This window comes from Lissotriton vulgaris, chromosome 7 (genome assembly GCF_964263255.1).
Source record: "Lissotriton vulgaris chromosome 7, aLisVul1.2, whole genome shotgun sequence".
NCBI classification, from domain to species: Eukaryota; Metazoa; Chordata; class Amphibia; order Caudata; family Salamandridae; genus Lissotriton; species Lissotriton vulgaris.
The window spans coordinates 377,781,044-377,796,759 of NC_141695.1; the positions used below are offsets into that span (position 1 = coordinate 377,781,044).

General features: G+C 42.4%; 1 protein-coding gene across 1 annotated transcript in view; it reads left to right on the forward strand.

The window, feature by feature from the left end:
- The first annotated feature begins 1,071 nt into the window (after positions 1-1,071).
- The window catches only part of LOC147701684 (uncharacterized), a 761,267-nt gene continuing 746,622 nt past the window's right edge, over positions 1,072-15,716 (forward strand). Inside the window, exon 1 of the mRNA XM_086929358.1 lies at positions 1,072-1,389. Within this exon, the coding sequence (XP_086785484.1) occupies positions 1,135-1,389 (255 nt within the window). The 5' untranslated portion in view covers positions 1,072-1,134. The remainder of the gene's footprint in view (positions 1,390-15,716) is intronic.

A 15,716-nucleotide genomic window follows, 5' to 3' on the forward strand; every position in this document is an offset into this window, starting at 1 on the left:
AAATCGCTTCCTCCTTCGCTCCGTGCCATTACCTCCTTCCAGATCTTCAAAGCGGACCTCAAATCTCTTTTATTCCAAAGACACTTTCAGAACTAATTCCCTCCTTCTCAGACCCCGCCAGGAAGTTCTTTGGTCATTGTATATTTGTCACCTATATTTATATTTCTGTTTGTACATCCTGTGCTTGCTACATTTGATATTGTGTTTCTTTTGCCTGCGTTGTTTTGATTTTATGGTCTGCTATTTTTCGCCAGGAAGTTCTTTAGTCATTGTAAAATTTGACATATTTATTCTTATTTTCGCTTGTACAGTCTGTTCATGCTGTGCTTGAGTTTGAGGCCCTTTTGCCTGCGTCACTTTGATTCTATGGCATGCTATTTTTGCTAGTTCAATTCCTGCAACAGTTCTCTCATGTAACGTAACTTGTTCTATTGTACAGTGCTCTGACACCTTCGGGTAAAGTCAGGCTTTATAAAAATGCATTAAATAAATAAATAAACTTCAGCCTCATCCCAATCAGTTTCACTACTTCAAAAAACACAGCTCCCAAGAATCTTTGCGACTGTAGTGAAAGGATGATAGCTTAAGAACTAACTTCCCTTTTCATGCCCCTCAAGGAAGTTCTTACAATGTTGTAAATATGTAAGCTAGGCCTGTACGTTTCAAATCCTAGTGTGCCATTTGACTACTGTGTGACTGCCATCTTCTTCCTTGTTGTATTTTGTTACTTGTAAGTATGTAAATTTCCTCATGTAAAGGTCTTGGTTCTAATGTAAACCGCTCGGACACCTTTGGGTAAAGTCCGGGCTATATAAAACTCCATTAAATAAATAAAAAAAATGTATACACGCGGTTTTAATATAACCGTGGTATCTCATGCTAATAGAAGCTTGTCTACGTTTACCATAATTATCCACATTATTATTATTATTTAAAATACCCATGCGACAAGCGTTATTGAGTAGTTATATGCGCAAGAAGGCAGAAGAAACTGTAAACCCTAAATAGCTGTGACGTAAAGGCAGAAGGCGTGGTTTGACACGTAATGTCATCGCGCCTGCCCGGTCAGTTGGAGAAAAAAAAGAGACGGAAAAGATCTAGCAGGGGGAGGGGCGGGGCTGTGCCAGGCACAAGATGGCGGAGGGGGCGGCGGCGCAAGCCAAGGATCGACGGCGGGAGCAGCTGCGGCACTGGACTGCCTCGTGCACTAACCAGGAGGCGGCTGAGCCCCGCGGACAGACGCGGGCCGTTCGCTTCGATGGGGCCGCCGAATTCTTGGCGGCTTGCGCAGGAGGGGACCTGGAAGAGGCCGAGGCCATGCTACAGGGCAAAGGCGGGAGTGACCTACTCAACAGTACCAACGTTGATGGCATCAGCGCACTTCATCAGGTGAGAGACGTCATGGGTTGCATGATGTCACACTCGACCGTGACGTCAGTTACTGGACGTTGTATTGTGTTAGTGACTGTTTTCGAGTTGGCATTCTGGCCGTTGGCTTGGTTATTCTGTGAAGTGACATCAAAGCCAGTGTAATATACTTCACTGCTTTTAGGGGGTTAGTTTGAAATTGTGATACATGAGATGTGTAGTGCTGGCGTGGATGTTAGACCTACTGTAACTAACCTGCTTTAGATTACAGAAGCCAGCTTGGGTGAAACTGAAAGGGAGGCAAGCCTATATTCCACCACCGTTGACAATATTTCCCTCAGATAGTGTAGGGACAAGGCCTGCTATCTAGATGTAGGCTGCCCCTGCTGAAATGGGTTCTTGGATTTGCATGATGTCAGTCGTAAACTGGCCTCTACAGCTGTCCAACCCCGTGCATGGTAAATGATATACCAGGCTTGGAATTTCCAGAATTCCATCAATGGATGGCCCACTCCGATTAAGAATTATTCCCCTCCACTGACTTGCATGTTAAAAATGAAGTAGTATTTATTTGTTGTGGAAAGTTGCAAAAAAGCCTTATGTTATTGGTGTCGAGCGCTTTGAGTGGGTGTGTATGAAAGTTGCAATCACACGAATAGTTTGCGGATAAGACCAGAGACTGTCGTACAACGATCGTAACTCTCAATGATACCCCTGTTGATTGTTAAAGTTTGTGAAGGATTACGAAGGGTGAGCAACGTCACTGAAGTGATTATTCAATGACCCTGGTTCGGGCATCAGATCTGGCTAAAATGCTGCAATGGAATACACGACTGCAGCCCCCTGTATGCTTTTCTTCATATCGTACAGTAGATTCACTGGCCTCTTATGTCGCCCTTCCTAGTCCATTATAGAGCTGAAAACTGAGACTCGGATTACATTTTACTGTGACTTAGTTGGCACAAAAGCATGCTTTCAGCTCTGTGGTTGGGTATTTTTAGGTAGTGCGTTAAAAAGGATCTTTTAATTTTTAATAAAATTGCATGTTCAATATACTTAGGGGTGCCTTCAGCCGGCTCTCTGCTACCATTGATCTGTTGTTGTCATTCATATTTTCTTATGCCGCCACAGAATAGAGCATGGGCAGTCGGTCAGCCCACTTAAGCCTTTTGCCCTTTAATAAAGAGTGCAACCACATACAAAGTAGTTACCTTTAGTGTTGGGGACTGCTAAGGCAATGTGTGCTTTTTGAGTTGCCTAAAATGTTGTTTGCTTTTTGCCAATTTTTTGTTTTTGGATTGGCGAGGACTTAACATCTTACCCTAGAGTAAAGTTTCGCAAAAAAACTAAAAGTGAAACGAGCTAAACAAAGCTAAAAGGCTGGCGGCAGACTCAGACCAACTGGCTCAGTCAACGCTTGCTTTTATTCCCATTTAAGCTTCAGACCATCTTGGTTTTATTTTCTCGACGAAAAGCCAATATGCACCTTACAGAGCTGTTCCCTGTCAGCTTGCTGGCTAGCTTGCTATCTAGATAGCTTTGCAATTGTTCCGTCGCTAGCTAGGTGACCGAAGTCAGGTGACCCGGCTGTGACCTATCATTTAAAAAGTACTACTAGACTGTTTGTTTAATTGCTGCCATTTCTCTGGTGCAGTGATAGAGTTGAAATCAAGGATCTATTCATAACTTATGCCTGGAGTACGACATTGTTACTAGATAAGAGTGAAACTTTCAATTTGGCGAACTCAGACGGCACTGGCTTCATTGGAGATCAGCAGTTGCTGAAAGCTTGGTCATTTTACGATAATTCTCTGAACATTGATTAATTGGCATGAAGGCTCTGAACATTAATTAATGGGCTTGAAGGCTATCACACTGTGCGGAGATAAGGAAAAAATATTTGCTTCCAATTCTGAAAGAGGCTGGCTTTATCCAAGTCAGACCTGCTCTCATCCACCTTCAGATGTTATGTAGCACCCGCATTACTTTCCATGTGGCTAGTTTTTTAGTGGCCGCAATTAGAATTAAAATGAAAAGTATACCATCGAATGTATTATTCTGATTGTTCTTATCAACCATCTTTTTAATTCATCCAGCAGTGTTAATGTTTCAATAGAGCTTCTGCACTGAGTTTGTAAATAAATCAATTACTCTATTTTTATGAATGTATGCAATTTTTTATGCCTTTTATGATTTTAACAAATCGAATAAAGTGTATTTGACTGACTGCTATCACACTGTGATTGCGTCTTGGCCATCAGTTGTCTTTGCACACCAAATCTTAACATGCTTTGGTCACTGTAAGAAAAATAGCAGTGTGACTGTGAAATTGCATGAACGTGCACTGGGAGCTCTTGAGGTTGAATATCTAGTTGGTTTTGGATTTCGTTTTCTGGCCCTCTAAGTTGAAGCTAGTTCCCCTCAATGTAATGGTAGGTTGGGGGCATGCTCTGTTTTGGTTTCTTGATTTTACGAAACCCTTACTTCTTGGAAACCCAGACTACATCTCCCACCCAGGCTGTATTTTATATTGATAGACCTGGACTGATGCTAAGAGCCCATCCATGCCAGGGCAGGGAGTTTTCTGTACTCTATGCACCATCTTTCCCAAAATGCTATACTTGTAAATAATAGCAAGGCTTAAGAATATTTGTTTGTACAATGATAGTTGCGTTTTAGAGGAGTCCTGGGCCAGAATCTGTTCTCCTTTTATTTTTTGTATACATTTGAATGTTTTGCCCCTGTTCCGAATCAGACTTCAATTTCGGAACACCTATTTTCTTCATTATTTGTAGTGCACACTTCCTTGGAGCTAGGCACTTCTGCTTCACCCATGAACTATTTTCTTAACTGAATCATGCTGACAGTTCTTTTTCCCGGGTCAGTCTTGTAGTCACGTGGATAGGTGACTGTCCACTAGAATTGCTCACCCTGCTCTTACAACAAATATGAGCGACGTTAGCAATGTTTAGGACTCTCAAGCAAAAGTCTTCTAATCTGGGGCCGTCTACAACAAATAGTGCACCGTTATTGTCCTGTATTTTCCCCAAAATGTAGAATAAACATTAGTACGAATACTTATGCCATTTCATTATGCTTTTCCCAAATTTATATTCAGTAACTTTTTCATGAAGTATAAATGTGTTCAAAGCCCAGTTTTGTGGGTCACTGTGCATTTACGGATGACTCTTCGTCAGGGGTTTACAGTTGCATACAAGTGTACTGTTATTTCTGGCCTGCCGCAAGTTTCCCCTCTAATCTCCAGTCTTCCTATTATTACTTGTCTTGCTGTCGCTGTGTCGGTTCACAACTATACATTTATTTCTGCTGAATTGGTCTAATATACTTGTGGTTTGTTCGGCTAGTAGGGTTACTGTTTAGTTTGGAGATAGTAAAGTCTGGGCGTTTGTGTTAGACTTATGGGTCCTCAGCTGCGAATCACTTTTCTTTTTTTGCAGGTGGTTTCATTCTATAATATTTGGAGTTCTCCTAAACACAGACTACTTGGGTTTGTTTTCCTACATGCAATATACCGAATAGCATGGCCCTGTTCTGTAATTCTGTGAGTTGTGCTCCCCAAAAGAATGTATTCGTCTTGTAGCTAATCATTTCCTACACTACACACCAGTAATATACTTTCTACAAGGCCTGGTTGCTCAGAAAGGCTACTTCGATCCATTCCTCAGTTATCTATTTTTTTGTAAGTAATGTCGACCTTTCTCTTTCCAGTAGCATGATTTTATGTACTGGACCCAATTTCCTCACTTCGCCACGAAACGTTTTAGGTGTACACGCGCTTTACAAAAAATACAGTGACATAATTTTTAAGTCACCGACTGGGTAATATGGTCACTCTATTCTCCTATCTTGGCCATCACAACGGTGTCTTTAAGTGACTGTGAATTGCTATTAACTAACTCGCTGTTGCGTAATTTCATTATCCAGATCTTGACTTTATGAATTGGGGTGTTTTCGCTCTCTTTTCGTTGCACTGTGTCGACTCTGGACTACAGATTCCACAATGCAGCGGTTAGCCAATATACATCCAAGCCATGAAATTAATTCAGCCGTGGGAGTGACATGCATAAAGTAAAAGTGCAGACTGAACCATGTCACAGACCTGTTTTCCTGTGGGTGACCATGTTTTTTTCCCTGTACTTTCTACTTGTAATCCTTCCTGCCCTTGTAGGTTTTTAGTTTGACAGCCAGATCATTTGGTGCTCCTTTCCCTTAAGTTGATTTGGGACGTCAGTTGCTGCAGTGCCTATGTTCTCTTAAATAACATGAGCACTGTAGAGCAGAGTAGCGAGGCAACCCCATCCCAGAGCAAACTCAGGAGCCATGGGGACCAACTCGCGCACTATCGAAGTATTATTGTACGGATCGGACATAATGTTTCTATCTTTGCGTATTTTCGGGCAATTATGTGAATTCTTGCATTGTGTATGCTTCAATGTTGTTAAGCAAGCTTGCTTTCTCGTTTTATTCTGCTATCAAGCGAGGTGCCCTCCTTAAAGGACCAGTCTGCATTTCGCCAGAATTCAAGTTTGTATCATTTTATTAATTTACATAGTTCGTTCTGTTCAAGTGGACTTTCCTTTCCCTCGTTATAGCACGTACGTAGCTGAATTTAAACAGACTCGTTCTTCAAGCGAGAACGTTGGAATTGCGTCACTTGTGACTGTTGCACACCTGGCTTGAGTAGTAAGGGTCACCGAGGTAGAGCCCTCTGCCTCGGGGACGAGACGGGCGCCGCGCCTCTGGCAAGCTATGTGCTGTCGGAAGTTCAGACTGTGGGCGCTGCTTGATGCACAACCCGAGCAATACAGTACGCCCGCGGTTCTTAACCTTTTGACTTGTGTTGTCCCCCCACCCGAATCACTACTGTAAGCCTGGGTGCACTGCCTAAACATTTCTCTGTGAACCTGAAATCAATGCACCAAAATGCTGAAACGGGTATACATCAAATAGATATACAAATTATGAAATGTCATCTGTTTTCATAACTTTAGAAGTAAAGTATCCATACCGTGCAGAATGCGACCAGGCCACCAGGGTGTCGGATAACTTGACGGCACCGATTTGCAGAAATCCAGCACGTGATTTCCATCCAATGGCTACATTTTAGTAATGGGGATACAATTAATGTAATCACACGTGACCAGTTAGGTTGTTGCAACACGTCATGCATGTGGTTTAGCTCGTCTCTTATCCTTGGTTGTTGCCGATAAAACGCATATTTGAAGGCCACTCTTCACTTGAAGCCTAGCCAAGCTAAATCGAATACAACATTGTAGTTTACCTTCAGCTCTGAAGGTGCTAGCATGCCGTTTTGTGCATTTCAAGTTTCATCGGCCGCAGTATTATTGACAAGTTTGTCTACATCTAATGGAATGTTCATTTGAGAGGTAACTTCATCCAAGAGTTGAAAAGGAGGTTATTCTCAGTGTTTAAGTAAGAAATGTTGTTTTTCAGTTGCCACGACAACACTGATCCTTTTTTTTTCTTTATGGGAGACGGTGAAACAGTACACCTTTTGGTTTTTACTTTTTATGAAAGATGCGAGATAGAGAAACGCCATATTTTGGCAACAGCAGGATGTGTGGCGTTTATTTCAGCTCGAGGATTAACCAAGCTTGTTTGGTTGGGGGAGGCCACCCCCTATCTAACATGACATGAAGGCGACGTATGGCCTTTAGAAGCTTATTACTGTGAGTCACACATGCCCAGCCCTGTTCTTCCTCAGGTCAATGCTGCTGCTCCATTTACCGCAGAACCCATCTGAAGCACCCAGTTGTTCCTAATATCTTTGCTGCAATGTTCCTCAAACTGTGTTCTTCCTAAACTCACTTATGCAGCCCTCATCTACACAGCCTGTCCTACCTAAGCTCATTACTTGTTGGGCCTACTATTTAGTGCCCCATTGTTCCTAAGCTCATTGCTTTAGGGCTCATCTGTAGATAGCTCTCCTTACTACGCTCGTTGCTTCAGTGCTCATCCAGTAGCTCCCTCTCCTTACTACACTCTGTTTCAGTGCTCATCTGTAGATCCCCTCTCCTTATTAGGCTAGTTGTTTCAGTGCTCATCTGTAGAACCCTCCCCTTCCTAAGTTTGTTGATGCAACTCTCCTCTGCTGAACCCTCTCCTTCCTAAGCTAGTTGTTTCAGTGCTAATCTGTAGCTCCGTCTCATTATTAAGCTACTTGTTTCAGTGCTCATCTGTAGCGCCCTCTCCTTACTACGCTCGTTGTTTCAGTGCTCATCCAGTAGCTCCCTCTCATTATTAAGCTAGTTGTTTCAGTGCTCATCTATAGAGCCCTTTCCTTACTAAGCTTAGTTATTTCAGTGGTCATCTGTAGAGCCCTTTCCTTCCACAGCTCCTTGTTTGTGCTCATCCGTAGATCCTGCTCCTTCCTAAGTTTTTGATGCGACCCTCCTCTGCAGAACACTCTCCTACGTACGCTAGTTGTTTCTGTGCTTATCTGTAGGGCCCTCTGCTTCCTAAGCTCGTTTCTGTGCTCATCTGTAGACCTCTCCTTACTAAGCTTGTGATTTCAGTGCTCATCTGTAGAGCCCTCAGCTTCCTAAGTTTGTTGATGCTGCTCTCTTCTGCAGAACCCTCTCCTAACTAAGCTAGTTTCAGTACTCCTCTGTAGCGCCCTTTCCTTCCTTAGCTGTTTCAGTGCTCATCTGTAGAGCCCTTTCCTTCCATAGCTCATTGTTTGTGCTCATCTGTAGATCCCGCTCCTTCCTAAGTTTGTTCATGCAGCTCTTCTGCAGAACCATCTCCTAACTAAGCTCGTTGTTTCAGTACTCCTCCGTAGAGCCCTTTCCTTCCTTAGCTCTTTGTTTCAGTGCTCATTTGTAGAGCCCTTTCCTTCCATAGCTATTTGTTTGTGCTCATCTGTAGATCCCGCTCCTTCCCAAGTTAATGCAACTCTCCCCTGCAGAACCCTCTCCTAACAAGCTTGTTGTTTTAGTGCTTATCTATAGGGCCCTCTGCTTCCTAAGGTCGTTTCCGTGCTCATCTGTAGAGACCTCTCCTTACTAAGCTTGTGATTTCAGTGCTCATCTGTATAGCCCTCTGCTCCCTAAGTTTGTTGATGCTGCTCTCTTCTGCAAAACCCTCTCCTATCTAAGCTAGTTTCAGTACTCCTCTGTAGCGCCCTTTCCTTCCTTAGCTCTGTTTCAGTGCTAATCTGTAGAGCCCTTTCCTTCCATAGCTCATTGTTTGTGCTCATCTGTAGATCCCGCTCCTTCCTAAGTTTGTTCATGCAGCTCTTCTGCAGAACCATCTCCTAACTAAGCTCGTTGTTTCAGTACTCCTCTTTAGAGCCCTTTCCTTACTTTGCTCTTTGTTTCAGTGCTCATCTGTAGAGCCCTTTCCTCCCGTAGCTCGTTGTTTCAGTACTCCTCTGTAGAGCCCTTTCCATCCTTAGCTCTTTGTTTCAATGCTCATCTGTAGAGCCCTTTCCTTCCTTAGCTCTTTGTTTCAGTGCTCATCTGTAGAGCCCTTTCCTTCCATAGCTCATTGTTTGTGCTCCTCTTTAGAACCCTCTCCTTCCAAAGGTTGTTGATGCAACTCCCTACTGCAGAACCCTCTCCTTACTAAGCTCGTTGTTTCAGTGCTCATCTGTAGAGCCCTCTCCTTTCTAAACTTGTTACTGTGGGACGTATCTGTAGACTACTCCTCTCCTTAATCTAGTTACTACTGCCTTACACTGCAGAGCCCTATTTTTCCTAAACTCGTTTCTCTAGGGCTTATCTGTTTAAGTTGCTCCTTAATTCTTTGTTGCTGGGTCCTATTGAAGCACCTTTTCCTTCCTTAGCTCTTTTTGGACTCCTTGATATCCGCCCGTCAAAAATGTTTTTGACAGCAAAATGTCACTAGTATGGTGAATCATGCCCAAAATACTCATTAAAAACCTCCACAAGAAACATACTCAAACCGCGCTTCATAATAAGGTGGCGGTGCTTATTTTCAAACTTTGCACACCACAGCTGTAATAATAACCAGCTATATACTCTATGTGGTGCGCAAAGTTTGAAAATTAGCACCGCCACCTTATTATGAAGGGCGGTTTGAGTATGTTTCTTGTGGAGGTTTTTCATTAGTGTTTTGGGCATGATTCACCATACTAGTGACATTTTGCTTTCACATATAGTTGGATGGAGCAAATTTCACTATTTATTTTGTGGATGTTATTACTTTTTTTGTTCTTTTTAATTACATGTTCCTCTCTAAAGGCAAGGGGCTCCACGAAAGGTGATATGTCCTTTACCCTCTAAATTGGGAAGAGTAAGGTCCTGCACCTAGAGATTGTAGTGGTGAGAAGTCCTGAGGAAAGCTGGGGTAGTACGTTGGGCTGGCTGAAACATGATGACAGTTATGCAGAGTGGGGGGGGGGGGCTGGAATCTCATTATAAGCTCTCCAACCTGTCACCCACGTATTTTAAATTCTGTATGGGGCACCTAATATTAAAATTGGAATAAGGATCCCCTGACACCAGTTTTATATCACTGTTTATCACTTATTCTGCACTGTTATCTCACCTGTGATCTCACTACCACATTTTGTGTTGTATTGTCTTCCCCCTCCCTATTGCTCCACCTCCACCTCCAGCGTTGGGCTGGCGTGGAGGTGTTAGCAGGCCCTATGATGAAGCATGACGCAGCTTGCTGTGTGTGAGGGCAGTTTTACAAAATTAGTGTACTCCCACACATTTTTTACCTCCACTGAATGATTTACCCCTCTTCTTTTTGTGATATTTAACATGTTTCGATAACCTTGACGGCTTCAGCACTCACTGTGCCTACTAGGGGCACGATGTAAGTCTAGAGATGTTGAAAACAAAACCTTTTCTCATGTGTAGACTTTTGTGAAGGCTAACTTACAAAAACAGCTATGCAGCGTCGTGTGCAAAAGTGGCAAAAGGTAAAATGGCGTTTAAACTTCTAATTAAGCCATACTAACATAACCTGCTCGCAAAGCAGGCCTTCTACAAGTCAACATAAAACATTTAGTGAGGACTATGCGGGTATGCCCAGATTCCATAAGAAACTCCTGAACATAGAATGAACTTCTAGAAAGAAGGATTTAGGAAGTGCATGGGGGTAGTTCTGTAGCTAATACAGAAATTGGGGGAGTGACACCACTTTTAAAATGGCTGACCTCCCCCATTAGAGCTAATGGACCAGGATTTTATGTCTGCCGCTAGTCTATCTAGTAGTGGATGAATGTTCATTGTCCTGATGAGTGTAGCGTCAGGTGTGACATTTACTCCTAGGTATTCAAAACCTTGGGAGATTATTGATCTATCGGAGGCCCATCATAAGTTTTGCGTGTTTAGAGAGACTGGGAAGATGGTATATTTCTTTCAGGTTCATTATTAGGCCAGATGTTTCTCCAAATATCCGGATAATCTGGAGTACCCTGGACCCGAGTTCTTGGTCTGCTAAAAAGATTAAGGTGTTGTCTGCATAAAGAGCAGTACTATCGGAGCACAGGTCCCCAGTCACTTGTGCCTCAACTCTGAGCCATTCTGTTAATGATACTATTGCAATAACAAACAGGGAGACAATGGGTAGCCCTGTCTTGTGCCCCTCGCCACAGGAAACTCCTCCGAAGTTGCTGTACCCACTCTAACATGCACTGTCAGAGGGCAGGTTTGTATAGAAGTGCTTAACATAAGTAACGCAGGGATCGAAAAATCATAAAAATGTAGGTCTAGTAACTTTAATAATCTACTCGACCTAACTGTAAGGTACTTGACCCGTGAACTGGTCTCAAATTGTGTGATCCTAGGCAAATATTTTATCATGGAGCCGCCTTTTTCATTATCACATAAGAAAGCACTCTCAAATATGCAAGTTTACTATTTTTGCTGTACAAAGAAACTTTTTGTCTACTAGACTAAATGTTTGCTTCATGTATAACCAGAATCAAGCCCATATATAGGGTACACATGATCCCTGGCTTGCCTCATAATTCACAAATAGCCTTGTCATCTGGGCAGGAACAGTAATAATTCCCAGCTCATGTTTAGAAATTCACTTTTCATAAATATATTACCAAAGCATGATGTGGTTGTGTACTGTCATTTACCAATAGCATATTTTCCATTAAAATGGCCTCAAAACGTTCCCACTAACATGTAATTTTACTGATGCTAGCGCATAAACAATGTTTGGAAATTGGGTTTCAGCAAAAATATTTAAAATTTGTACATCAAGTAAAATATTCAAATTTGTTTTGATTCTATACAAATATATTTTTCACCACAGAATTACAACCAGCATTTACAATGCAACGGTTTCGCCTTTGAAAAAGTTTGAGCTATTGGCATTGTGAATGACAAACTTTTTATTTATGTGTTGGTTTTGAAAACAGATAAATAAATGGCATTGTCATTTACAATGGCAATAGCTTAATCTCTCTCAAATGTGATTTGTATTGCAACTATTTCAGTTATCACTTAGCTACAAAGGATGCTCCTACCATTGTAACAATATGAACACACTGTAGAATGATACATTATCCTTCCTTTAGGCTTCAAAACAGATCAAAAAGTCCCCCAGAAAGAACGACAGAGGGGGAAAAACTTTTTCGTGATATGCACGAATGCAAAAAATAACACCGGAAAGACATATCACACTTGCGATGCCGAAACTGAAGGCGGTGTGAATGTTCATTCACAGCAACGACTTGTGATCACAAGTGAGCGAGGCGAGTCAGAAATGTACCAAAGTGCCGCTTGCAGTCCCATTCCAGACGCGCAAGATGCATTTAAAATACTGCAATGAAATCTGAAGACCTCTCCCCTCCCCTCTTCCCCACCCCGGCTAAAAAAAAACCCGCTCAACACTACTAGAAGCAGCAAAACAAACAATTTAAGACAGACATGATATGAAATATTGAGCTGACGCAAGAGAGCAGAAGGGCTGGGGCACAGTCAAGTCAATCGAGCCCCCCACTCAATGTCTGTCTCGGAACGCTGAGGAGGGGTCAGCAAATTATATTCCGTTCAGAAAATATGCAATAACAAATCGATTTCATTAAAACATCGGATCTGCCGGTGATGAAACAGCCCACAGTCCTACTACCATAGCCAAAATGTACCACTTTAGATTGCAATACAATATTTAATTAATTGCGCATTCAAATCCAGTAAGCAAGACGATTTTTCATGCATATAAAAATGCAATGGTTACATACATGCACATGTCGAGCCACTCATTGTTCACAAAGGCAGGATGCCCAGTTAGGGACTGACTAACCCAGCTTCCCAATAGTCTGCTACATCCACTAATAAAATGCAGCCATTTTAACTGCTAAATCGCCAATTCAGATACTATATACCACATCAAGTGCCAACAGTGCAGTTTTTGGGGGGTGTAAAACATCTTTTTGGTGACTTACTGCCTTATCTTCACAGTCTTTTGAGAGGGATTTCCCCAAAGTGAAACTACTAGTCAGCATAACTCATGAAATGGGCCTGCTGTAGACAGAATATTTAAACGCCATATCACAGAAACGAGGTTCTTACAAATATTAATAATAACTACCCATGCAGAAAATACCCGAATTCAGCTGGTTATAGGAGGGTCTGCATGCAGCGTCCGGTCACATGAGTGGCAGCATTGCGCTATAAAACAGCAAATAAGACACAATAACCGACACCTTAGGAGGACACTTCGGCCCCGCTCTCATGGTGTGATCTGCTGCAAGGGAGTGCACCGCGGCAGCGTCGATCCATTCACTGAACGGGCAAGCCTCGGCTCACGCGTCACACGGGCTATTCTTGGCAGAGGCCTGCAGACAGGGAACTGCAACCCTCTGACATCAGTCTGGTCTCCCGACAACGGAGAATGAGGGATGTACACCACTACAGGGGTTTCTTGGAAAGCTGGCAGGAACGCCACGCCGCCCCCAAGGAGGCATCCTTAGACTAGGGTTCTGGGGGCGGTGAAGGTTAACCCTTCCAATAAGCACCGGAAGCAGAGGAGGAATAACAAGCACCTATGGGCACACGAACAGCGGGAGGGGGGGCGGGAACTGACAGCGGGAGGGGGGCGGGAAAGGCACGTACAGCGGGTGAGGTAGCAGAGGGAAGCACTCACCTGGACTTCTACACGGTGGAAATGAAGAAAACATGGCGAGACCAACAAAAAAAATGCACACGCCCACCGCAGCGATGACGATCAGAAGTGGGTGGAGAGGGAAAAAATCACGGGAACGCCCACAAATCTGGTCCGGCCATGACGGACAGATCTCTGTTCCAATGGCTAGCCTCCATTTATGGAGCTAGCCAATGGAACAGAGGGCGTAATCCCAAGCCCACTCTGTTCTAACATAAGATTTCGCCTGCGCCGAAACGCTGCGCAGTGCGCAGCCTTCGACCAGGCGAAACCTAAAAATGGGTCTTCATAACTAGTGAAGAATATTTGAAATGTTTGAACTTTTCACTTGGCTATTTCAGCGTTGTGTTAGAAAAAAAGTCTGACATCTTACAGCCTTTCATTTAACATGCTTTGTACAGTTTAATTGTCACACAGTTCATTTTTACAAAATCCTCCAACTTCAGTTCCAGAAAGAGAAATAAATGTAGGAAGACAAACTGACTTTTGACCTCTGTCTCTGAAAGCCAGTAAATGTGACAAGATAACACGATTTAAAGGGGTTTTATTGCTCTTTTATTTTAAGCAATAAAGATGCCTTTACTTTTTATCTTTCCTCTGCTTTCAGAAGCAGAGTTCAAAGGTCAGTTTATCTTCCTACATTTACTTTTTGTTCTGTGACTGGAGTTAGAGTATTTTCAGCTCCCCAGAAAAGGCGAGTAGCCCCCAAATAATAGCTCGTCCTGAATAAATTTTGTTTGACAATTCAAGTGGATTTTTCGCATCCTTTAATCGATTTAAGCCCAAAGTTGAGGTGTTGCAGGAGGAGGGATACGTATGTCCAGCTCAAATGCTCTCAACATCTGCCATGCATTCAACTTTTAACATCTCTTAAATGATGAGACGAGATAACGTTAGGAAATTTCCTACTCCCGTCTACTGTTAGTCATCAGAGTCTAGCTCACAAAGATGTCACTTTAATCCTTTAAGAGGAAGTGTGTACAAGGGAAAAATGAGTGGCAATAAGAATTCCTCAGGAACCCTCACTTCCCATTGGTGGGATTCCATCTTGCAGCTTAATTTAACACATTTTGTACAAGATTTTACAGGGGTGTGCAATTTAATAAAATATCTACTTGACCAAAGGTGAGGTTGCTTTATCAATCCATTTGCCCTGTAAAAATATCCACTTGTCCTTTTTGAGCCACATAGTGCAGCAACAAAATATGGCTCAATCTCATTATATAAAAGCTCTGATTTTGACCTGTCTGATTATGCCAGAGCTCATACCATAGTAGGCTTTGAATTCTAGAAATTTCCTTATTTTGCCACCTTTCCGACGATCTACATACTGGGGCTGGAGGCAGTTAAGCAATTGTTCCAAAGTTGGAATGCCCCTTTGAGTCTGTGCAAACCTACTAAATTGCATGTTTTAAGGGTTTTCGACAGCTCTTTAATCTTTTCTTTACTGAGAAAGGTTAAAATGTATTTCTTACAATGGCAGAAGTAAAACCTCTTGGGGAAAAGTGAACTTGTAGACTCTCAAGAGGTTGTCGCATGAGCAAATCTACACCTGTGTATCTGCTGGTGCTAAAAAGCAGTTCACCAATATTTTCTAGGAGTACGATTTCCGGGCCTACTTCTTAAAATTTTTGTGAATTCATGAAAGCCGTAAAACTGCACTAATGCTAGGACATATACCATGGGTGCAATTTTATGACTTTCTTTAAGAATTTGGACGCTAATTAGGTCTAGAGATAACCATTACCTTTTTGTTTTTGTTAAATGTGATCTCTCCAGTTATTGACTGGCTGCAGCTCTTTTACAAGGGGCATATTGGCACACAAAGTAGTTTTGTTTATTGCCAGGGACTACTGTGACGATATGTGCTTTTTGAGACAAAAATATTATTGCTTTTTGCCAATGTTTGTTATAATGGTGAGGGCCTGGCAGCCCCCACAAAGTTTTACAAAAACCATATCTGAGCAAGACACTTGTTGACAAAACCAAAAGGGTGACCACCAGTATCAAACCTGTTGTCATTGCCATTTCTTGTTTATTTTCATGTTCCCCATCATTTTGATGAAACTGGCTGTACTTATTTTCCATAATGAATATTTTTGGGAAGTACTAGAATGGATCAACACATTTTAATAAATGATGCTTCAAAGAAATGTTACCTATAATTTCACAGTAGTTTAGCAAATCGTTTTTCCCCCAGTTACTTTTGT